This window comes from Peromyscus californicus, unplaced genomic scaffold (genome assembly GCF_007827085.1).
Source record: "Peromyscus californicus insignis strain IS unplaced genomic scaffold, ASM782708v3 Scaffold_9__1_contigs__length_137607984, whole genome shotgun sequence".
In the NCBI taxonomy this organism is placed as follows: Eukaryota; Metazoa; Chordata; class Mammalia; order Rodentia; family Cricetidae; genus Peromyscus; species Peromyscus californicus.
This window is the reverse complement of record NW_026294617.1, coordinates 93942753-93966818: the sequence shown is the minus strand read 5'-3', so window position 1 is coordinate 93966818 and position 24066 is coordinate 93942753. Positions and strand designations below refer to the sequence as shown.

The window sequence follows — 24066 nt, the reverse complement described above, 5'->3', positions numbered from 1 at the left end:
CAATATGAAGACGCATAAGCTTAATTCTGGGAGCATTGTGTTAACAGGAAATGAATAAATCTCCTGTATCCGATGATCAAACCGGACCCAGAATATTATATTTCAGCCTGTCCATTGCCAGCATAGGCTACCGTGGTTGGAAGATTTTCGAAATACATTAGAAGGCTTTAAAAAGTAGTATGTTTGAGCTCCTTGCAGACAGGAAGAGGTGAATGGTTCTCCTATAAGGTGGTCTCTCTCTCTCTTTCTGCACCTTTCCCATGTTTTGGATTCCTGAAACACTCCAGGGCCGTCAGGGTGGGGGCAGGGGTCATTTCCAACCAAACAAGCTGGTTCCTAGACTAAGGTTGGTAACCTGCACCAGGGATAATCTTGTTTTCAACTCACTGGTGGTCATTTTCAGGAGCCAAGATCCGCCTCCCGGTGCTCTATCAGGGCTCTTTGGCCCAAAGGACTTTGCCCTGCCTTAAGTTGCGGGTCATCCTGCCACTTTCTGCAGCCGGACTGTCGGCAGAGACACCCTTCCCATCACGGTCCCGCGACCGGGAGGCTGTCACGGGGCTGCCCCGGTGTGGTCGCCTCGCGAAGGCGGCTGGCAAGCGCGAAGCTGGGGCCACCGGAGCCGAGCAGGGAACGGCGTTTGCCGGGGCCGAGGCGGAAGCCGGAGCCTTTGGCGGACGGGACCGCGGGAACCCGGAAACGCCTGGGCCGCATCGAGGCGGCCCGGGCGACAGAGACGGCGGGAGCCGGCGGCGCTGCGGGTCAGCGGGCGCGGCGGAGCCGGCGGGCTCGGCAGCCTGGGGCGTCCGGCGTCGCGGAGCCCGGGGCTCCAGTGCGGGCAGCTGGCCGAGCCGCACGGCGGGTGAGCGGAAGGGCACCGGCGGGGAGCGGCGGGCGCCGAGGCCGGAGGCTGCGGGCTGGGGTGGCGAGGGGGGCGGCTGAGATGCGAGGTGCCTGGGCCACCCGGACCGCAGCGGAGCGCTGCAGCGCCCGTTCCGAGGGAGCAGATGAAGAAGGGGCGCCTTGTACCTCCGGCTCGGACGTGCTGGGACGTTCTGGGTGGAGGAGGAAAAAGGTCCCGAGGAGAGGGGTGTGGCAGGCGGTGTGCCTGCAAGCTCCAGGCTGGCGGGCCAAGTGCCTAGGGGGCCAGGCTGGCGGCCAGTCCTTCCGTGGCTTTGCTCGAGCTCCCGCCCAGTCTGTGACACGGGGGTAGGGATGGGTCTGCCCGGCGAGGACTGTGTGCTCCAGAAGCTGCAGCGACTTCAAGAGATGGAAAAGGTGCCCGTGGTAAGATTAGACCGAAGGCGATGAGTGTCTGAGACCATGTAAGGTTTCCATCAGAGTGTGTGGGGGGCGGAGGGGGCGGGGGGTTCTGAGTATTGAAGAGTGGTGGAGTTCAGTAAACGTTTTTTATTTAAGCCAGCCAAAGTTTCTGCTAGTTCAAATGAATTAAGGGAATATTAAATGTAGTAATGGGACTTTTGGTAGCAAGCCACATATATTCTATTTCTTTTGAGGAGCGTGTCCTTTATTATATTCTATTAACTGTAATATTTGAACATGGCACCAGAGTTGAGTCTTTATAGGCACTTACTTTTGTAGTTACAGGTGATGTTTGGTTGTTTCTCATGTGGTGATCTTAACTTCATTGCTGCTAACTCAAGTTGTTTTCCTTTCAGATGAATTCTGCGTTTACATTTCTGACTGACTCTCCCCCCTTTGAATTTTTTTTCTACCGTGTCTGCCTCTATTTTCTGGCCTCTTCCAGATACACTATACTGATACCTTCCAAACGGAACTTGCTGCTTTTAGCCTGCCTGTCTTGCAACTGCTCCTGTCCTGACTGAACCCGCTTGCACAGGCTCCCTCTCTTCTCAGTCTCCTCTTCTCTTCCTCCCCTCTACCACCCCAACCTGTGTTGCTGTGCTGGGGGTGGGGATGGGGGTGGTAGTGAACCTCGTGGGAATATTGGGCGAGCATTCCTATCACTGAGCTGTAACTTCAGTTCTTTGTAATCGCTTTTTAAAGCCGGAAATTTAATGCCATTCTCTGGCACTTCTCTCAGAAATACTCAGCAACTATTTATTTATTTAGTGGTTCTGGGGATGGAACATAGGGCACATAGGGCATACTGTTTGCTAGTTAAGTGCTTTGCTACTAAGAAATACCCCTCACCCAGAATAGGTTTTTAAATAATTTAGGCAGACCTTAAAAACCCTTCAAAATTTAAACCATTCCGTGACTCAAATCAGTGTGATCCTTTCATTCTTTTTAAAAAGTTACTCCATTCAACATATTGTATCTTTTTAGACAACCATAGGGTTTTTATTTTTATTTATTTGTTTAGTTTGAGATAGGGTTTCACATCATAGTCCTCCTGGCTGGCCTGGAACTTAATAAGTTAATGGCCTCTGTCTAATGCGTGGCAGTCTTCCATTGGATCCTAATTATCTCTAAAGTAGGATAATTATTACTGGTCCCATTTTATAGAGGGCTATTGAAGATCACACAGGTCAAGTAATTTGCTCTAGGTCCTGCTTCATTTGTGTTTGAAATGGATCTAATATGTACTTAAATTTTAAGGAATTTAATATGCTGAATGAATGTAGATAGGTGATAGAATTAATGGAAATAATTTCTCAGTTAAAAGCCTCATTTTATGATTCAGTAACTAGGACTAACTATGTTTATGATTCAGTAACTAGGAGCTTCTTTTCTTAAAAAAATTTGAAAACTTAGTTCCTATTTGACGTTAAATAACTTTGTGTATTTTTTTCCCAAAGTTCAGATCAAGATGACTTGGTTGCTTAATATTAGATTTCAGTTCTAAAAACAGCAAGTGTATTCTAAATCCATTCAACTTAATTGTCCCTATTAATGAAAGAGTATAATTCTGTGATATGTGTGTTCTTTTTTTTTTTTTTTTTTTTTTGAGAGTTGTTGGAGATGGATGTAGGGTTGTGTATCATTAGGACTACACAGGCTTGTGCCACTATGCCTGGTATGTGTGTGTGTGTGTATAATTTTTAATTTATTTTAATTTTAAAAAATATTTTTAAACATTTATTTTCTATATGTGTTTGCCTGAATGTATGTATGTGTACCACAGGCATGTAGTGCCCCCAGAGGCCAGAAGAAGGTTCTGGATCCTGTGCAACTGGAGTTACAGATGGTTGTACACCACTAATGATGGGAATTGAAATCTGGTCCTCTGGAAGAGCAACCAATGCTCTTAAACCCTGGGCCATCTTTCTAGCCCTGATACATGTTTTAAGTCATCATTTTAAAATGTGTTTTGTTGTTGGTATTTATGGCAGTGACTTTTGAAGCTAGAATATTAATCATCAACTTCTGTGGTTGTCTGCCTAAAACTGTTTATCAACTACACAGAAGATACCATCTCAAATGAACCAAACCTTTAAAAAAAAAAAAGATTAAGATGAGTGACTGTATCCTAGGTTAGGAATGGGGTAGAAATTAATTAGAGTTAATCTAAAGTTGAAGCTTTTGGTCACATCAGATAAAATGCTAAGAAACAAGTTCATTTCACAAAGAAAGGTTCACATATGTCTTTATACCTAATCTCGTTTTTGCCCCTTAAAAGTTGAATGTTTTTTTCTGGAGCTTGTGGGATGGCTCAGTGGGTATTTTTATTTTATGCATATGGGTGTTTTACTTATATGTGCATCTGCACCACCTGTATGCAGAAGCCAGGAAAGGGCATCAGATCCCCTCTAACTGGAGTTTTTTGTTATTAATATTATTATTATTAATTGTTATTTTAACATTTTATGTACCTGAGTGTTTTGCCTGCATTTATGTCTGTGCACCACATGTATACAGTGCACTCTGAGGCCAGAAGAGGGCATTGGATCCTTTGGAACTAGAGTTACTGACAGTTGTGAGCTGCCGTGTGGGTGCTGGGAAGTGAACTTGGGTCCCTGGGAAGAACAGTCAGTGTCTTAGTCACTGAGCCCTCTCTCCAGCCCTAGAATCTCATTTTCTTAATCTGGAAAAGAAATAATACCTCCTTTCCAAATTCAATTATATTTAAATGAACAAATCTGTGTGTAATGACTAGCAAGAAATTTGACATGTTATAGATGCTCAAGGCTCCTGATTAACTTTTGAAGTTGTAGTTATTAGAACACATTAAGTGAGAACCAGTTTTGTCCTTTGTCTGTCTTCTGTGTACAGAAAGATTTGTCACCATTCTGAACCCTGAATGCTCCACAGCCCTTATGAAAGACTTAATTTACAAAGAGATCATTCATGGATTTTATGTAGCCTTTTGTAAATCCACCACAGAGAGCAAATGCTGATGTGACAGGTGCTGCTGTGAGGCAGTAAAGGGAATACAACATTGAAAAGAAGAGGATTTCTACCATGTTGCCTAACCTAGGGCACATAGTCACTTACCTTAATCTTTTTTCATTTGTCTTTACTTTGACTTGAGATGTATCTTCTGATTTTCTATGTGGTTGATAAACAGGTCTGTGCTGACAACTAGAAAAGCTGAATAACAGTTTCAGAAGTCCGTGGCATCATGTGCATTTGATAAAATTCATGAGTGCTCTTGTAAAGACAAGCACAGTGTGTGCTGGGAGGGGTTAAGTGTGCTCGAAGACTGGAGGGATAGTTCGTGGTAGAACGTGTACCTAGCATGCAGCAAGTCCCAGAACTACCAAGGAGGGTGGGAGAGAGAAACACCCCCTTCTCTGCTTGTAGGTCTGTGTGTCTTCCAGGACGCAGAATACTGTCCTCTCTTAGTGAAGTTGCCTAAGTCTTCCAGGAAGACTTTTTTAAAAAGAGACAAATATTTGTTCAGAAAATACAGAAATGAATAGCTGGTTTGAATAGGCAGTAGTTTATGACAGGAAATTTAGGCCAGGACCAGGTTAGGAGGGGCAGCGTAGCCTCTGTTTGGTAAGGTGTCAGTTTAACTTTACAAACAAAAAGAATGTGATTAAATGCATATCTCCTTAAGACACCTGCTGAATGGAGTAAGTTAGGGCTGGAAGAATCTGAGCCTGTCCATATCTGTCAGCAGGCAGTGTGATGAGGGACTTGAGTAAGCATAATTAATGTAATTCATAGTTTACTGAATTTAAACTCATCAGATCATAGTGTATCTAAACTTCGGAGACTGGAAGAGGATATGTGGAGGGGGGTGCTACACAATCTTAGGTTTTGATAGTGGCGGTAAAAAAAGAGGTGATTGGTACAGCATAGTGTTGGGGTGCTTGCTGAGCATGGTGAGACTGGGTCCTGTCTCTAGCATGGCTAAAAAACGTCTGGAATAATTAGTAAAGAATCACTTTGTAACATTGGTAAAGTTTCACTGATCCTGTGGAAATGAATAATTTTGCGAAGAAAGTACATGGGCTGTGGGTTTTTCATGAAAGGTTAAAGTAATTTTTTATTTATATGGCATCTTTGTTTCATTACTGAGTCTCTGTCTCTCTCTCTCTCTCTCTCTCTCTCTCTCTCTCTCTCTCTCTCTCTCTCTCTCTCTCTCTCTCTCTCTCTCTCTCTCTGTTTTGAGACAGAGTTTCTTTGTGTACCTCTGGCTGTCCAGGCTAGCTTCGAACTCAGAGAGATCTGCCTGACTCTGCCTCCCAAGTGCTGGGATTAAAGGTGAGCACCACCGCCACCCGGCTTTTTTTTTTTAAACTTTTGTTGTTTGTTTGTTTGTTTTTGTTTTTGTTTTTTAAGACAGGGTTTCTCTGTGTAGTTTTGGTGCCTGTCCTGGATCTCGCTCTGTAGACCAGGCTGGCCTCGAACTCAGAGATCCACCTGCTTCTGCCTCCCAAGTGCAGAGATTATAAAGGCATGCGCCACCGCTGCTCGGCTTTAACATAATTTTTTAAATTGATTCTTTGGGAATTTCACATCATGTACTCTGATCCCACAAATTTCCCAGTCCTTCCATGTCTGCCCTCCACCCTTGTAATCCCCCTCAAAGAAATAAAAAATTTAAATTTAAATTAAAAAAAATATCTCACGGACCCCTCTGGGCAACGCCCTGCTCCTTTGTTAACCGAGCATTCTCACACCTGTCACAGCTGCCTTCTCTCCAGTCCCACTGTGTGTACCACTCCTCTCCTCCTTTCCCGCCTCTCCATCACATACTCGTCCGTCCAGTGGCATTGGGAGCTGCGGTGTGTCACACAGTATAACGTTTTACACAAACAGCTTTGCTTGCAAATGTTCGTTGCGATGAGTTGTTGGTCTGGTTCAGGTGGCTTCTGCTACACCATCAATACTTGACAGTCACTGGCACGCCTCTCGTCTGTCCTGCTGTTGCCCCAGTCATGGACATCCTGTTCTCAGGAACCCACACCACCAGGGTCAGCTCTCCAGAGTCCATGCCATCAGGGCCAGCTCTCCCATACCCATGTCACTGCAGGCACCACCTTGTGGAACCACCTTGTGGCACCACCTTGTGGCGGCTGGTGAGGGGTTGTGGGGCAGGGCCAGCTTAGCAAGGGTCTGGGACATCAACGTGGCTCCAGGTGGCAGCCCAGACCACAGGCATCTTCATGGCTTTTGGTGGTAATATGGGTAATACGGGCCAAGAGTATCAACATGACCCTGGCTGCCATAAGACCATGGACCCAGACATGCCCTGGGGTGCAGCCCAGGCCACTTTCCTTATGAGTTGTGGTCTCCAATTCCACCTCTCTCCACAGCACATGAGCCACTCACCTTCTGTTTCTTGCTCATCAGAGTGGCGGGATGTATTGGCACACCACGGAGTCTACATTTCTTTAAAGCACTTACTGAACCAATATTAAATGCAGAGAATTAATCTATGTACCCCAATTTTCCTGATAACCAATTGATTCTTTTTTATTTTATTTTATTTTATTTTTTGAGACATGGTCTATTTAGTCCTGGCCATCTTGGAACTCTATATGCAGATCAGGCAGGTCTCAGATTCACAAAGATCCTCCTGCCTCTGCCTTTTTTTTTTTTTTTAATTTTCACATATTTTTGCTTTTGTGGATTTTTGTTTGTTTTCTGAGACAGGGTCTCTCTCTGTACCCCTGGCTGTCCTGGAACTGGCTATGTAGACTAGACTGACCTCAAACTCAAAGAAATCTGCCTGCCTCTGCCTTCTGAGTGCTAGAATTAAAGGTGTGGGTGCGCCACCACCCTCGCCTGATCAGTTCTTTTTAAGTACTGAAATTTATTTGTTTTCTATACCTCTGTATGCATGTATATATGTATTTTTGTGACACGGATCAAACCCAGAGCCGTATTCATGGTAAGCACACACTTTAACACTAAACTTTACTGCACACACACACACACACACACACACACACACACACACACAAACTTATTTTTTACCAGCTTCTTTTCCTAATATTAAGTACTCCCCCCCCCCCCCAATTTGACATAGAGAAAAGTTAATTTGTGTTTTAAAATATCAGGCTTTATTCCTACATTAGTTTTTCTGTGACTGCTGTAAAAATTAACAGTTTGGTAACTTAAGACAACAGTTCATTCTCTTAGCAGAGGCCAGAAATCCAAAGTCAATGTTAGCAGGACTTTGCCCCTCCAGTGGCTCTGGGCACGTGTGCATTTTTTCCCTCTCCAGTTGCTGGTGGCTGCCAGCATTCCTTGGCTTGTATCTGCAGGACTCCATCTCTGAAAACTAGCACCTTCAAATCTCTCTGCTCCTTGTAGCCTACTCCACCTAAGATCTCACTGTAGTCTATCCTTGACCTTGTAAACATCCTCAGTTTCCTGAGTAAGTGAAATTATAGGCATGTATCACTGTTCCAACTGTTTTCTTCATTTAAAAATGCAATTTTGTTTTACTGAGTTATATTAACAAATAGAAATTGTCTATACAAGGTATTACAGCCCAATGATTTTCTGTATATCATTGTATATGGTTATCATTTGTGTCTATTTTGGAGGGGTGCTACCCTTGAGAGTTATTTTCAGCAAATTTCAAAGAAAAGATGTAAGCACAGAACTGTGTTTTCTGTGGATCCCAAGACTGTCTTCTCTCTCTGGGGAGACTTTGTTAAATTGTAGCAAGGCAGAAGTGTGTACACATACTGGGTGGGCAAGAAGTCTGGGGACTCCACTCATCCTTAACCCTAACACGGCCTGCGGCTGTATTCTTGTTCCTTTGATGGCACAACTAAGTTGTAGGACTCTCCCTCCCTCTCTGTCTGTCTGTCTGTCTGTCTCTGTCTCTGTCTCTGTCTCTCTCTCTTTGTCTCTCTGTCTCTCTCTCTTTTCGAGACAGGATTTCTCTGTGTAGTTTTGATGCCTGTCCTGGATCTCACTCTGTAGTCCAGGCTGGCCTCGAACTCACAGAGATCCACCTGCCTCTGCTTCCCGAGTGCTGGGATTAAAGGCATGTGCCACCACTGCCCAGCTAAAATAAGGAATTTTTAACATTAAAAAAAAAAAGAAAGAAACCGTTTTATTCATTGTGCTGTATATTAGATTCTCGTGTATTATTCTCTTATGTCCATTCTTTTTTTAAGTTGGGGTCTTCTTTCTCCTGTTGTGTCTTGAATTGTTTAAATGTATCTTCCCTGCTGAAGAATAAGGCCCATGCAGAAAGAGATGGTTTAGACTGTTTTGATTTTTCCTGTGTACCCAGTGCCAAGGACAGTGCCTGATCATACCAAGGGTAACCTACGTATCTGATGGCTTATTCCAGTCTGGACAGTCTGCTTGTATTGTTAGATTGTTGTCTCCTTAGTCTGGGGTTTTTCATAGCAGTTAGTGTGTCTTGCTGTTACCTGGCTTTTACATTATGTTCTGTTCTTTGGAGAGTGCCTTTAACTCTTGCCTTACTTGGGGCCAAGGACCATAGGCAAGAAATGACTGCAGAATAGCACAGGGCAGGAAATGGGAGCGTGTGGAGTTCACTGATGCAGGACCACCCAATGGAAGGGGAAAGTGTCTCTTCTTAGGTAACATCATTGTTTTCCATATCACTGAATGCTGAACAAATTTTATCTATAAATTGGCATGAAATAGATGTTTTATTTGTATAGCTGAAGAAATATTTGAACACTTGATTTTACTTGAATGTAATACTGGAAATTCTATAGTCTATGAAAGAACAAGTTAAAAATTGACAGAGCTCTAACTTACACCAATGATAGTGTCTTGTTTAAACAGACACGTAACACCTTGAGGAAGAAAGGCCAGTGAGAAACAGTGAAAAGCTATTTAATTTCGAATACACTAGGCACTTGTAGGCACCCAAACGTCAGCTGAGGATTGGCTTAGTGGGAGAGTTCTTGGCTAGCATGTCCAAGGCCTTAGGTTCTGTCTACAGCAAGTTTTGGTTTTGGTTTTTGGTTTTTTGAGATTGGGTTTCTCTGTGTAACAGCCTTGGCTGTCCTGAAACTCGCTTTGTAGACCAGGCTGGCCTCAAACTCTCAGAGATCCACCTGCCTCAGCTGGGATTAAAGGTGTGTGCTGCCACCACCTGGCCTCAAGTTACTTTTTTTAAAAAAAGGGTTATTGACCTTTTATGCATCTAAGACTAAATCAGCACTCAGCATAGGACATACATCTATAATCCCAACAGAAGCAGAGGATTGCTGCAAGTTAAACGCCAGCCTAGACTTTATGGTGAGACCTGTCCCAAACAACAGGGAATAGAGACGTGGCTCAGCCTTTAAGAACGCAGACGGTTTTCCAGAGGATCAGAGTTCAGTTCCCAGCACCCACATTAGGTACTTCACAAACCACCTATGACTCCAGCCCCAGGAGGATCTGATACCTCTGGCTTCTGTGGGTACCTGCACTACTCACAAACACATACATGTAATTAAAAATAAAATTAAAGCCAGGTGTGGTGGTGTGCTCCTTTAATCCCAGCACTCGGGAGGCGGAGGCCAGTTTGAGGCTAGCCTTAGCCTGGTCTATATATCCATTTCTAAGATAGCCAGAGCTACACAGAACCCCTGTCTTGAAAAACCAAAATAATAAGAATAAGAATAAGATAACACTATCCCCCTAAAATTGAGCTGTAATAAATACTGTTTCAGTTATAGAATCAAAACTGATCATGTCAATATCATGAATTTCTTCATTTCCTTCACTTATAAAATTTTTTTTCTGTATTTTTCCCTCAAGATTATTAGGTGTTTCAAGAATATTGTTTGGAATTTTTACATACCATATATACTTAAAATAATTTTATGTGTATAAGTGTTTGCCTACATGTATGTGTGTGCACCATGTGCATACCTAGTACCTGAGGATGCTGAAGAGGGCAGCAGATCCCCTGAAACTGGGGTTGTGAACTGCCACGTGGATGTTGGAAATGGAACCAAAGTCCTAAGAGCAGCAAGTGCTCCTAACCCCATCTCTGCAAACCCCATTCCCACTTATATTTTTGAGTCAGCTAGGTAGAAATCCAGTGTCAGTTATCAAATCAGCCATGATGAATTTTGCCATTAGTATACAGCTACCAGTTTGTAAGGTTTAGCAACATGGAAGAAGGTGAACAAAAAAGAAAAATAGCAACTGAGCTTAACATTTTTGAATATCTTTGCTTTTTTGTTCATTTATTTAGAAAACCTTAAGAGGTCTGTTTTTACATCTGTAGTTGTTTTGGTCTAGTAGCTGATGTGACCTTAACATTCGCATGCCACTTATGTATACATGTGCATGTGTGTGTTAGAGGCATTATTTTACTGTATAGCCCATACTGGCCTCCCACTCAGTGTGCAGCAGGTCTCCTGCCTCAGCCTCTGGAGTGCTGAGATTACAGGCATGGGCCGCTCGCCCAGTTTGTGTCTTCATGCCGACTCTGTTATGTTGCTGATTTCTAATAGACTATTACATTGTACAAAGGGTGTATATTTTATAATTGGTATTTAAAAATGTAAACATAGCTCACCCTAAAATTAAGTTTTTGGTTTTACAATAAAAGGAAGATTTCAGCATACTTTTAATAGTCCTTTAAAATGTGTGTTTGGAAGTTTTGTTGTTTTTTGTTTTATTTCCTTTTGTTGTTTTTGGTATAGCTTTTTGCTGTGTAGTCCAGACAGGTTTCATACTTGCTCTTCCTGCCTCAGCCTCCTGAATATTGGGATGTATGATGATACCATGTCATGACTTTATTACATTTTGGAACATTGTGTAAACATATAGTCTATTGATTGTTAATGTGACATCATGTATCAATAAAACAGATATTGTCTCTGTATGACAGGCTTCATTCACAGACCTAAAGATTATACTGACTATACGTAGTAAGTCACTGGAAGTAAGTCTGCAGCCATACAGATTTTCAGATTTGTCTATAAGGCCCATCTGAAAAGATGAATAGAAATGATTGGTATATGGTTTTTTTGTTTTTGTTTTGAGACAGGGTCTCTTATATAGTCTTCCTGGCTGTCCTTAAACTTGCTGTGTAGATCAGGCTGGCCTTGAACTCACAGAGATTCTCCCGCCTCTACCTCTGCCATTATGTCTAGCAGTATATACAGTATTTCAGAAATTAATATATGTCTGCAATTCAACTGATGATCATATATACAGCTGATATCTTAGTAATCCTGATTAATTTGAGGAAGGAGGTAAGCAGTAGTAATGTGCATTAATGATGTATATGCCTTATGGCATACATGTGTGTTTGCAGTGCTGGGAATTAAAACCACAACCTCCTGCAAGCTGGGCAGGGACTCCAATGCTGAAGTAGACTGCCAGCCCTACAATGCATACTTATGATTTTTAATACTTGAAGTGACTTAGAATTGCTCATCAGATCTTTATAAAACAAGGACCTTTGGATCCTAAAGGAACTACTTTAATGAAAATGAAGGACATAATTACCATATAGATATATTTAAATTGTGGGTTCTAGTATATTTGTGGTTTTGTTGTTGTTGCTTTGTATTTTTTTTTTTTTTTTTTTTTTTTTTTTTTTGGAGACAAAGTCTCACTATTTAGCCCTGGCTGGCCTGAAGCTGGGTATGTAACTATGTAGATCAGGCTAGCTTTGAACTCAGAGATCTGCTTGTCTGCCTCCAGAGTGCTGGGATTAAAGACACCACAACACCTGGTTTCATTGTATTTGAAAAGTCATTATTTCCTTTTTTTTTTTTTGCACCCCAGGGCCTCATATAAACATACTAAGCAAGTGCTGTACCACTTACCTAAGTCTCTCGCCCTCCATTTTTTTTTCTGAAGACTATTAAGTAATTACAGACAATCTCTTTGATTTTGAAATAAGGTCACTAATTTTTTTGTTCAAAATGTAAAAGAAAGTTCTGATCAAGCCACCATCTGAACTCATTGAATCTAAATGAATGGAATTTAGATCAATGGAGTTGTGTTGTATATTTTTCCTCAAGAGATTTAAAAATAATAAACTCAACTGTATTAATACTAAATGTACTCAGCAATTCAGATGAAATATGGCAATTAGTAAGCAAGTGCAAAATTTATTGATGAGGGCTGGGAGTGTAACTCAGTGACAAAGAACTGGCCGGGTATGTGCCAGAACCTGAGTTTGATCAGTCCAAACAAAAAGGAAGGGAAGGTCTGTAAGAGAGCCTAACCAAACCTAGAAACGTTTCCTGCCCAGAGGATGGGGAGGACTTTGAGAGGCAGGAGCTGCGTGGTTGCTGTCACGTCACTGTGGTTTAAAAGTAAGAGCTGGAAACACTACTAAGCTCTGTATTTGAGAATGTGTACACAGATGTTTGGGAATGGAAAAGCAAAACTGTGAAAGTACATCCTGGCTTAGAAACCTCTTTGTTTATTTATTGAGGCAGAGTCTAACTATGTATCCTTGAGTGGCCTGGGACTCTATGTAAACCAGCTGCCGCTTACCCCCAAGTGCTGGGATTACATGCATGTACCACCATACCTGGCCAGAAATTGAGCTTTGAATCTTCATTTGCTAAGAAATTGGAACATTGTTGTTCAGATTGGTGTATTAATGATCTTGGTAGCACAGAGTAAGTGCATAACTGACTTCCTTGAACATATTTGAAGTCACTCTTTGATATTTTCTAGAGTGACTGGCAACTTTCTCTCTGGGTAGAGAAAAAGGCACCATAGTGTACTAGCATTTTACAGTAGCGTGTACTATGGGCTAAGAAAGCTATTTAACTACATGAGCTGGTATTTCTAATATCTAATGTGACTGTGAGCAAGTTTTCAGACTTGATTATTTTATTCATTTTTAAAATGAAAACCAATTATCTTAGATAATTTCTAAAGCATTATACACTTCTAAAATGCTCCCCAGTTATTTCCCACTCCCCAAAAGTTAGCAGTTCCAGTAGGTATAGCTCATTGTGGTTTTAATTTTTATTTCTCTTGTGTTTGCGATGTCAGACATCTTTTCTTTATTGGTTCATTGGTTCATTTGTCTTTATTATTGGTGAAATACCTTTTGCCAATTTTTAAATTGATTTTGTCTTCTTTCTACATTATGAAAATTCTCTCCATATAAATTACATAATATATATTCTAGCCGGGCGGTGGTGGCGCATGCCTTTAATCCCAGCACTTGGGAGGCAGAGGCAGGCAGATCTTTGTGAGTTCGAGGCCAGCCTGGTCTACAGAGTGAGATCCAGGAAAGGTGCAAAGCTACACAGAGAAACCCTGTCTCGAAAAACCAAAAACAAAAACAAAAACAAAAACAAAAACAAAATATATATTCTGGATATGAGCCCAGTATATAAATAAATATATATACACGTGTGTGTGTGTGTGTGTGTGTGTGTGTGTGTGTGTGTGTACACATATAAATATACATATTTATATATTTTTCACTTTTAACATGAAGAGGTCAAATTAGATGTTCTAAAGTATGAACCACCTCTAACATGCTGTCTTTGTATTTCACATTAGGACTTTTTTGCTAGTAAGTGCTTACAGAAGTGAGGCAGATGGCTAATAAAGAAATCTCTGTATTTGTTCCTGTAAGGTGATTCATTTGTGTAGCAGAGAAGTATATTGTTCATTTTTGTCTCTGAAATTCAAGTAAAATGCTTATGATAATATCTCCAGTGATTTATGTATGTGTATTTAGTGGTGAACATACGTTTTTCATTCTTAAAATTTTTATCCTTATAATGTGGCATTGTTTATGTTTGGAGTATATTTAGAAATGGGTAGGAATTGCTAAGTTTTGTAAACAACATTTTTGTTTTCAAGAATAGTTTTTGGAGCTGGAGAGATGTCTCATTGGTTAAGAGCACTGGCTGCTCTTGAGAGGACCTGGATTCTAGTCCAAGCACCCACATAGTAGCTTATAGTTCCAGAGGATCCAATGCTTTCTTCTGGCCTCTGAAGACACTTCACGGACATGGTATATACATACACACAGGCAAACACCCATACACATAAAATAAAAATGACAACATTTTTAAGGAGCTAGAAAGTTGGCTCAGTTGTCAAGAGCACATATTATTCTTGCAGAAGACCTGGCACTTTCCAGCACTTACATGATGGCTCACAACCAACTTAATTGCAGTTGCAGGGGATTCCACACCCTTTTCTGACCTTCACGGGCACCAGGCACACATGTGGTGCAATACATATATGCAAGCAAAACATGTATGCATATAAAATAAAAATAAATGTTAACCTTCCTAAATAATAGGTTTCTGAGCCAGACGGTGGTATTGCACACTTTTAATCCCAGCAGCACTCAGGAGGCAGACAGGCAGATCTCTGTGAGTTCAAGGCTAGCCTGGTCTGCAAGGCAAGTTCCAGGATAGCCAGGACTGTTACACGGAGAAACCCTGTCTTGAAAAACAAAAAACAAACCAAAACAGACTAGGTTTTCATCTGACATGGTGGTACATGCCTTTAATCCCAGCACTTTGGAGTCAGAAGCAAGCAGATTTCTGTTAAATTCAAGTTCTACATATCAAGTTCCAGGCTAACCAGGGTCCTGTCTCAGAGAAAGAAAGGGAGGTGGTTAAGTTTTCTCTGTAAGCACAATACTTAGCCTAATGTAGGGACCAATAATAGTTGCTGAATTTGCTTGATCATGTATTATTTTAGTAGTTAGTAGTTGTGGGGTGGTCATTTATCTAGTACCCTCAATAGCTTGGCTGTGAGAGTTCAAAAGAAACATACTACAGAAAGTTCATACAGATTTAGAGAATTTGAGTGGAAGATGGAGTCATGGAAAGAAAGTTGTGTTAAGACCATGGTAACAGAACATGCCTGGTATTAATCCAAAGATACCAGGGGCGGAGGTAAAGCTAACAAGAAACCCCGGTAAAGAATGCTGTCATTTACTGTGGCCTTGACCACTCATTTTTAAAGTGGGCTTAATTGAAGTTTAATCTACTTGCAATAAAATGTACCTACTTTAACTGCAGTCCTGTGATTTCTGATAAATCAGTGATCATTATATAATCACTACCCAGAAGTTCTTCATCACCAACAGAATCAATTCTTTATTATGCCTTTGTAGTCAGCCCCTAATCCCAGCCTTAAGTTTGTGTCTATTGATACAGATTAGTTTTGCTTTTTCTGAGAATTTTATATAAATGGAATTATATTGTTGTTTGATTTTAAATGGCCTTATAATAAAAACCTGTACCCAGATATTGGGGTAAATGCTGAAAGATCAGAGAGACAAAGGAACAAGCCACAGCCATCACCTCTAACCTCATCAACTCCTCAGCCGGAAAAAAAATCTAGCTGAAAGTGATGCTTCTGCCAAAAAAGCCTTTAGTTTCTGTCTCCTCACGCCTTATTAACCTTTCTCTGCCCAGCCATCACTTCCTGGAATTAATGGCATGTGTGCTTCCCAGTACTGGGGTTAAAGGTGTGTGCTACCACTACCTGGCTCTGTTTTTTCTCCTAGACTGAGTCAATCTCTTGTAGTCCAGGCTTTGAACTCACAGAGATCCAGATGGATCTCTGCCTCCTGAGTGCTAGGATTAAAGGTATGTGCCACACTGGCCTTTATCTTTAATCTAGTGGCTTGTTCTGTTCTCTGATCTTCAGGCCAAGTTTAAATATATCACCACATTATATAGCATATATTCTTCATGAAAGTTATGTTTCAGATATAATTTATCCTGTGTATTTGTGCATGCATGTGTGTGTATGTGTCTCTGTGAGTACATATGTGCTATGGTATGCATGTGGAGGTCAGAGGCCAACTTTCAGGAATTGAATCTCCCCTTCCTTGTTAAGACAAGATCTCTCTTTTTCTTGCTGTCATCCTGATTACTCCAGCCCAGCTAGCCAGTGATGTCTGGATGATTTTTGTCTGCTTCCCATCTGGCCGTGGGAGTTATAGGTATGAGTCAATGGATGCCTTGATCCCCAAGGTTGAACTTGGGCCATCAGTCTTACCAGTTAACACTTTGATTTGTTGAGCCTTCTCTCTGGCTCATAGGTGATATGTTAAAAAGATTTGACTTATCTTATTTTTAATTGTGTGTGTACATATATGTATATGTGTGAATGCAGGTGCCTACAGGGTCCAGAAGAGGGCATCAGGTCCCCAGGAGCTGGAATTACAGGTGGTTAGGAGCTGTCTGAAATGTGCTGGGAACTGAATTCAGGTCCTCTGCAAGGTAGTATGCACTCAACCACTGTGCCAGATCTCAGTGTGATGGTATTGGAGAGTACAGCCTTTGGGTAATAATTGGATTATGAGAATGGAACCCCCACAGACAAGATTAAGGCCCCCAAAGAACTCTTGATGCTCTATCTACCATGTGAGGGTGCAATGTCAATATGGTCATCTTCAATCCTAGAAGAAAGACCTTACCAGCGCCAGACAGTGCCAGCATAGTCATCTGGAACCTTTGGTTTCCAGAACTGTGAGAAATAAATTCCTGTTTATAAGCTACCTAGGAAAAGGTATTGATAGCTGCCTGAACAAAGTAGGGTATATGGCTCCAATAGTAGACTGTATTCTATTGCTTTATACCCCTATGCTTATGATGGCCATCTTCTGTAGCTTTCTAGTGAGTCTGGAAGATCAGTGTTTTATTTAATTCCCTCAACTTGCTCTTTCCAAATGTTTTCATTGCCTAGGTCCTTCATATTTGTATGTGAGTCCTTTTTGAAAGATTTATTTCTTTATTATGTATACAGTGTTCTGTTTGAATGTATGCTTGCAGGCCAGAAAAGGGCACCAGATCTCATTACAGATGGTTGTGAGTCACCGTGTGGTTGCTAGAATGGAACTCAGGACCTCTGGAAGAACAGCCTTAACCTCTTAACCCTTAACCTCTGAGCCATCTCTCTAGCCCCTGCATGTGAGACTTAAAATCAGGTTGGCAGCATATGACTTGTGGCTCCATTTACTTCAAAAACTGAGGCAGGAGAATCACTTGAATTCAAGAGTTTGTGACCAGCTCAGGCAAAAAAGAGAGATCCTGAAACAGACAACTTAAAAAGTAATACCAAAAAAGAAAAAAAGAAATCAGCTTTCTAGTTTCTACTAAAGAAGATGTCTTAGTCATTGTTCTATGAAGAGATGCCATGACCAAGGCAACTCTTATAAGAGAAAGCATTTAATTGGGGGGCTTGCCTACAGTTTCAGAGGTTTAGCTCATTATCATCATGGCACAGGGAGCATGGAAGCTTGCAGGCAGGCATGGTGCTGGAGAAGTAGTTGAGAGCTACATCCTGATCCACCCACAGAGCTTGCAGGTGACACTGGGCCTGGCTTGGCCTTTTGAAACCTCAAAGCCCACCCCAAGTGACACACTTCCTCCAACAAGACCACACCTCCTGATCCTTCTCAAATAATGCTACTCCCTGCTGACTAAGCATTCAAATATATGAGCCTGTGGGGGCCATTCTTATTTGGTACACCACAGAAGGCTATAGGGATTTTTTGGGGGGATTGTATTATATCTTTAGATCAATCTAAGGCAAAAGGTTTAAGATCTTGAGTGGGAAACACTGGCGACTATGCTTAAGTGCTTCCTTGGAAGATTTGAGTGGACTGTCTCCATGTGTACTGTAGTTGTGGTGGTTGATAGAATTGTTGAAACCTTCTAGATCCTTTATTGATTTTTTTTCTCATTCTACCTTTTTTTAGAAAAGTAGGTTATATATTATAGTTATGACTGGATTTATCTATTATTTTTCTTTTATTTCTGTTCATTTTGTTTTATGTGTTTTGAAACTACTGTAATGAGATACATATGCATTTATAATGGCTATAGCTTCCTGGTGTATTTACCCTTTTGTTGTGGGATATTTGATTGCACAGTGACACTCCAAGACTGTTAATAAAGTTAAACCTTGAATCAAGGGGTGGAGTCCACAACTAGCTAACCGGAATTAGTCATAGAGATTTTGGAGGGCCCAGATAGAGAGGCACAGGAAGAGTAGGGAGGGGTTTGGAGAGATTTGCAGCCTTTTCAATCTGGGAAGGTGGAGAAACAGGGTCAACTAGTTCTTCCTCTGTTGCTTTCTTGATTTTGTATCCCAATATCTGACTCCTGAGTTTTTATTAGTAATAGAACAATTTAGATAAGCACTTCACCTCCTTATTACTGTGAAATATCCTCAAGTCTAGAAGTAATTTTTATGTAAACTTTTTACCTAATGTTAATATAAGTTCTCCATTTGTTTTCATAGTTTTCTCATGGTATCTTTTCCCTTCCTCTCTTTCCTTGTCCCCCTTCTCCTTCCCTTCAACGAATCCCTTTTTTCTTCCTTGTTTTGTGAGACTGTTCTTCACTAAATTGCTCAGACTGGTCTTGAACTCCTGGGCTTAAGTGATCTTCCTATCTTAGTTTCTCAAATAGCTGGGACTCCAGGTATCAAAGTACTAAGATGGCCTAGTCCTTTTATGTTTCAGCATATCTCTGGCTTTATGTTTAAGGGGAGTCTATTGGGACTGGGTTGTTTCTTAGAGATACATAGCAAGCTTCATAAAAGTCTCTTGGAACAATGTTGAAATATTTTATTGGATTAGAAGGACTGTGGCTTTTGTTATTAGGGAACCTGGGGAAAAGTGCATGAGAACTATTCTATTTTTTTGTCTCTATGGGTTTAAAATTATTTTTAAGGAGTTTAATAATTTCTTGTTGCTGTATGTTTTATTTATTCTTTGTGTCATTCACGTTATGCGTCTCCATCCCATTCATTTCCCTCTCCCTTCATATCTGTCCTCTGCCCTTGCAACCCCCTCCCCAATAATATAAAATGAAATTTAAGAGGAAAAGAAAAAAAGAAAAGAAAAATTGATCTGGTCATGGAAGCTGCAGTATGAATCATGCAATGAACTCTTTTGTCCATATATCTTTACTTGCAAGCATTCATTTCAAAGAGTCATTGGTCTGGTTCGAGGCCTCTGGTTTCTGCTACACTGTTGATGCTGGGCCCTCACTGGGACTCTTCTTGGTTATCCTGTTGTTGCCCTGTGTCGTGGAGATCCTGGAGCGTTGGGTCTGCAGGACTGGTGTCTTTATGTGCTCCAACAGATCACAGATAGGCTGGATGTTGGGGTGGGTCAAGTCATAACCCTGGTTCTGGGCCTAGGTAGTTGCAGGGTTGGTCAGCCCACCAGCCTCCCTTGTCCTCACCACCAGGGTGAGCTCTCCAGCATTGCCCTGGTTAGTTTACTGCTTGCAGGGATGAGCAGTGGGTGGGGCCAGTTTTCCCACTTTTACATCCTCAGGGTCAGTTCTCCCACACCTACACCTTCAGGGCCAGCTCTATTTTGTTGCCCAGGCATGATATAGGGGCCACTCTCCTGCTCTTATGACCTTAGGGCCAGCTCTCCCACCTACCTCAGGCATTGATGGGTGGAGGTGAGATGGGGTGGGGGAGGGCATCTCTCCCCACCCATGCTGCAACATGACAGATGAGTAATGGGGATAGCTCTCTCATGCTCACAACTTTGGGGCTGGCTCACTCACACCTCCACCAATGGGGTTGTCTCTATTGTGTTGCCCAGGTGAGGTGCAGGGCCTGCTCTCCCGTGTGTTTAGTTGCTGTATTTTTATGGTAGCTTCCTTGAAATTCTTGTGACACCAACATATGGGTTATTTTTTTTGTACCATCTGTTGATTGTTGCTATTTAACCAAATTAAGATTTGTTTTGATTTTTGGTGAATATACTCATTTTGAGTTGTATCTTGAAAATTTGTATATTATGGTACTCTGGTTCCTACTTAAATCTCTTTTATTCATAGCCACTTGGGGAAGAGTGGGAATTCTGTTTGCTAATTCTCACTTTGTATGTTGCAGGAGTGGCCAACAGGACTCCACTCCATAGTCTGTCTGCAGAGTCTAGTGGGAGAGGGAGGGGTCACCACCTCTGCTCTCATTGGTTCTAGTGCTGAGAGTTAACAAGGCTTTCCCCTACAGTTTCCTAGTATTCATCTGGAATGGTAACAGTGTTTATGACAACTGTCTTTGGTCCTTTGGTTAGAGAAAATGAGTTTTCCTCAGCTGTTTTGCTGTTCTACACTGTTGACAGTTCCAGATGATATGGTACTGTAGCACTTGGTAGAAAACATAGGTAGCCAGAAATCTCCAAGAATTCAGTACTGGCTCATTCATCACTTAGACCTAAATCATCTTGCCCTGTTTCCTTCATCCCAAATTTTCTGGGAGGTGCCTTTGGTTTTGGTCCAGGCTTTTTGGTTGCAATTAGAAAAAAGAGGAGGCTTGTATCATTGTTTTTGGAACCACTGTCTCTTTTTGGATATTAGTTTCTGTATATTTTAATAACAATATTGATTAACTTGCCCTATTCATTTTGTTTTTCAGACCAATGAAGAGAAAACAATGTCTGCCAACCTAAAATATCTTTCCTTGGGAATTTTAGTGTTTCAGACTACCAGTCTGGTTCTAACAATGCGTTATTCTAGGACTTTAAAAGAGGAGGGTCCTCGTTACCTATCTTCTACAGCAGTGGTTGTCGCTGAATTTTTGAAGATAATGGCCTGCATCTTTTTAGTCTACAAAGACAGTAGTAGGTATCTAGGGTGTTTTTTTTGCATTTAATTTATTTGATTAGTCTAATTTATATATATGTAAGTGTATTTGTGACTGCACATTTGATTTCTTGCATTATTTAATTTGTGTAGATATTATTTAAATTCTCTAAACATTTCAATATTAAAAAATTATTATGACAGAGCCCAGGGGGAGGGTTCAGCTGATAAAATGCTTGCCATGCAAGTGTGAGGACCTGAGTTTGGCTCTTCCGCACCCATGGAAGTAGCTGGGTGTAGTAGTGTGAGCTTGTTACTTCAGCACTTGGAGGCAGAGGTAGGAGGAGCACAGGAGAAGCTTGAGGTTCAGTGAAGCCTTGTCTAAAATAGGTAAAGAGCCACTTAGGAGGACAGCCGACACCAACTCATACACACATACACAACTGTGTTAATACCAATTTTACTTGGCTGGTACTAAAGCCATTCTGGTGTTTTTATTTTTTTAATTTATTTATTTGGTTTTTGGGTTTTTTGTTTGTTTGTTTGTTCTGTTTTGTTAAGAAATTTTTTTCATTCCATATACCAACCACAGATCCCTCCCTTATCCCTCCTTCTGCTGCTCCCCCCACCAGCATTCCCCCTCAGCCCACCCTCCATCCCCTCCTCCAAAAAGGTAAGGCCTCCCATGGGGAGTCAGCAAAGCCTGGTACATTCAGTTGAGGCAGGTCCAAGCCCTTCCCCCTGCATCAAGGCTGTGCAAAGTGTCCCACCACAGACAAATGGGCTCCAAAAAGCCAGCGCATGCACCAGAGATATAGATCCTATTCCTGCCGTCAGGGGCCCCTCAAACAGACCTAGCTACACAACTGTCTCATCCATCCAGTTCAGTCCCATGCAGGCTCCACAGCTGTCAGTCCAAAATTCATGAGTTCCCACTAGCTTGGTTCGGTTGTATCTGTAAGTTTCCCCGTCATGGTCTTAATGCCCTTGCTCATAGAATCCCTCCTCCCTCTCTTCTGCTGGACTTCTGGAGCTCAGCCTGGTGCTTGGCTATGGCTCTCTGCATCAGTTTCCATCAGTTAGTTACTAGATGAAGGCTCTATGATGGCAGTTAAGGCATTCACCAATCTGATCACTGGGGTAGGCCAGCTCAGGTACCCCCTCCACTACTGCTAGTAGTCTAAGCTGGGGTCATCCCTGTGGATTCCTGAGAACTTCCCTAGCACCAGGTTTCTTCCTATCCCCACGATGTCTCCCTCTATCATGGTATCTCTTTGATTGCTCTTCCATTCTGTCCCTTTCCCAGCTTGACCATCCCATTCCCCCATGTCCCCATTCCCACCCCCTACCTTCCATTGCCCCCTCCCCACCTCCAGTTTACTCAGGAGATCTCATCTGTTTCCCCTTCCCAGGGCAATCCATTCATCCCTCTTAGGGTACTCCTTGTTACCTAGCTTCTCTGGAGCTGTGGGTTCTAGTCTGGTTATACTTTGGTTATCCTATGAGTGAGCACATACCATGTTTGTCCTTCTGAGTCTGGGTTACTCACTCAGGATGATATTTTCTGGTTCCATCCATTTGCCTACAAATTTCATGATGTCATTGTTTTTTGTTGTTGTTGTTGTTTTTTGTTTTTACTGCTGAGTAGTACTCCATTGTTTATATGTGCCACATTTTCTTTATCCATTCTTCAGTTGAAGGGCATCTAGGTTGTTTCCAGGTTCTGGCTATTACAAATAAATGATTGAGCATCCCTTGGGTATATTCCCAAGAGTGGGATCATTGGGTCTTGAGGTAGATCGATTCCCTATTTTCTGAGAAACTGCCATACTGATTTCCAAAGTGGCTGTACAACTTTGTACTCCCACCAACAGAGGAGGAGTGTTCCCTGTGGTGGTATTTTACTTGTACTGAAATGTGATTTTAATTGTATGTTAATAAATAAAGTGCCTGGGGGTCAGAGCTATTAGAGCCATAGCAAGTGCGTGGCGGCGGTGGCACACGCCTTTAAGGACCTGGAGGGTGGTACATTCAGGCAGTGACGAGGCAGTCACATGTTTGGGTTTACAACCAATGAGAAGGCAGAACAGCTAGACTATATAAAGACATACGCACAGGAAGTAGCCCCTTTTTTGGAGAGCTCTCTTGGCTGAAGAGGATCCCTGAATCAGGAAGGGTGAGGCTCTTAGCTCTGACCTCTTGGCTTTCTTCTCTGAATCAGCTCTGTGTTTCTTATTTAATAAGACCATTGGTTACATCTACATTTTGTAGCTAGAGTTTTCCTGCCTGGCCCACAGTCAGGACAAATCTCTCTCACCTGCCAGTCCCACAGCCACTCAGACCCGACCAAGTAAACACAGAGACTTATATTGGTTACAAACTGTATGGCCGTGGCAGGCTTCTTGCTAACTGTTCTTACAGCTTAAATTAACCCATTTCTATAAATCTATACCTTGCCACATAGCTCGTGGCTTACCGGCATCTTCACATGCTGTTTCTCATCATGGCGGCTGGCAGTGTCTCTCTCTCCCAGCTTTCCACTTCCCAGCTTTATTCTCCTCCTTGTCCCGCCTACACTTGCTGCCTAGCCAATGGCCAATCAGTGTTTTATTTATTGACTAATCAGCAACACATTTGACATACAGACCATCCCACAGCACTTCCCCTTTTCTTTTCTTAAAAAGGAAGGTTTTAACCTTTACACATCTCCAAAGTCAGCTTGGTATATTTGGGAATTTGGGCATAGCTTCTCTTACTACTTCCTGCTGGAGGGGGGCGCTGTATCTTCTGGGGAAACAAAGAAAATTTTAGGATCATGGAGTAGTCCGTGAGGCTGTATCGTCTGAGCCAGTTGCCTTGAAACCATTCTGGATGTTGGATCATCTGGGCCTTGGTGTCACCTTTCAGGGGTTCTTGGCTGGTCAAACCTGATGTATCTTAATCTGGAACAAATCCATAGCCTCTGGCTTTCTGTGGGAACAAAAACAGAATCTCCTTTCCAAAGCAACATATCCTTATATCCAAATTTTGAAGTCAAGGTACCTTTAAAATAAACATTTTGGCATAACTCAACAGCTTTTACAATCAAATGTTTTTCTGCAGTTAAAAATCCCAAAGACAACACAATCCAGATTCTCTGTGTAATATTCATCTTTATGTGGCTTATTTTTAT

General features: G+C 41.9%; 1 protein-coding gene across 3 annotated transcripts in view; it reads left to right on the top strand.

Annotated features, from left to right (window-relative positions):
- Positions 1-728: 728 nt before the first annotated feature.
- The window catches only part of Slc35a3 (solute carrier family 35 member A3), a 45265-nt gene continuing 21927 nt past the window's right edge, over positions 729-24066 (top strand). Inside the window, exons 1-2 of one of the 3 annotated variants that reach the window (XM_052730867.1) lie at positions 729-862; positions 20728-20932. In XM_052730867.1, coding sequence (XP_052586827.1) covers positions 20746-20932 — 187 coding nt within the window. In that variant the 5' untranslated portion in view covers positions 729-862; positions 20728-20745. Of the gene's footprint in view, positions 863-1086; positions 1288-20727; positions 20937-24066 lie in introns of those variants that run through there. The other 2 variants (XM_052730866.1, XM_052730868.1) reach the window with 2 other exon arrangements.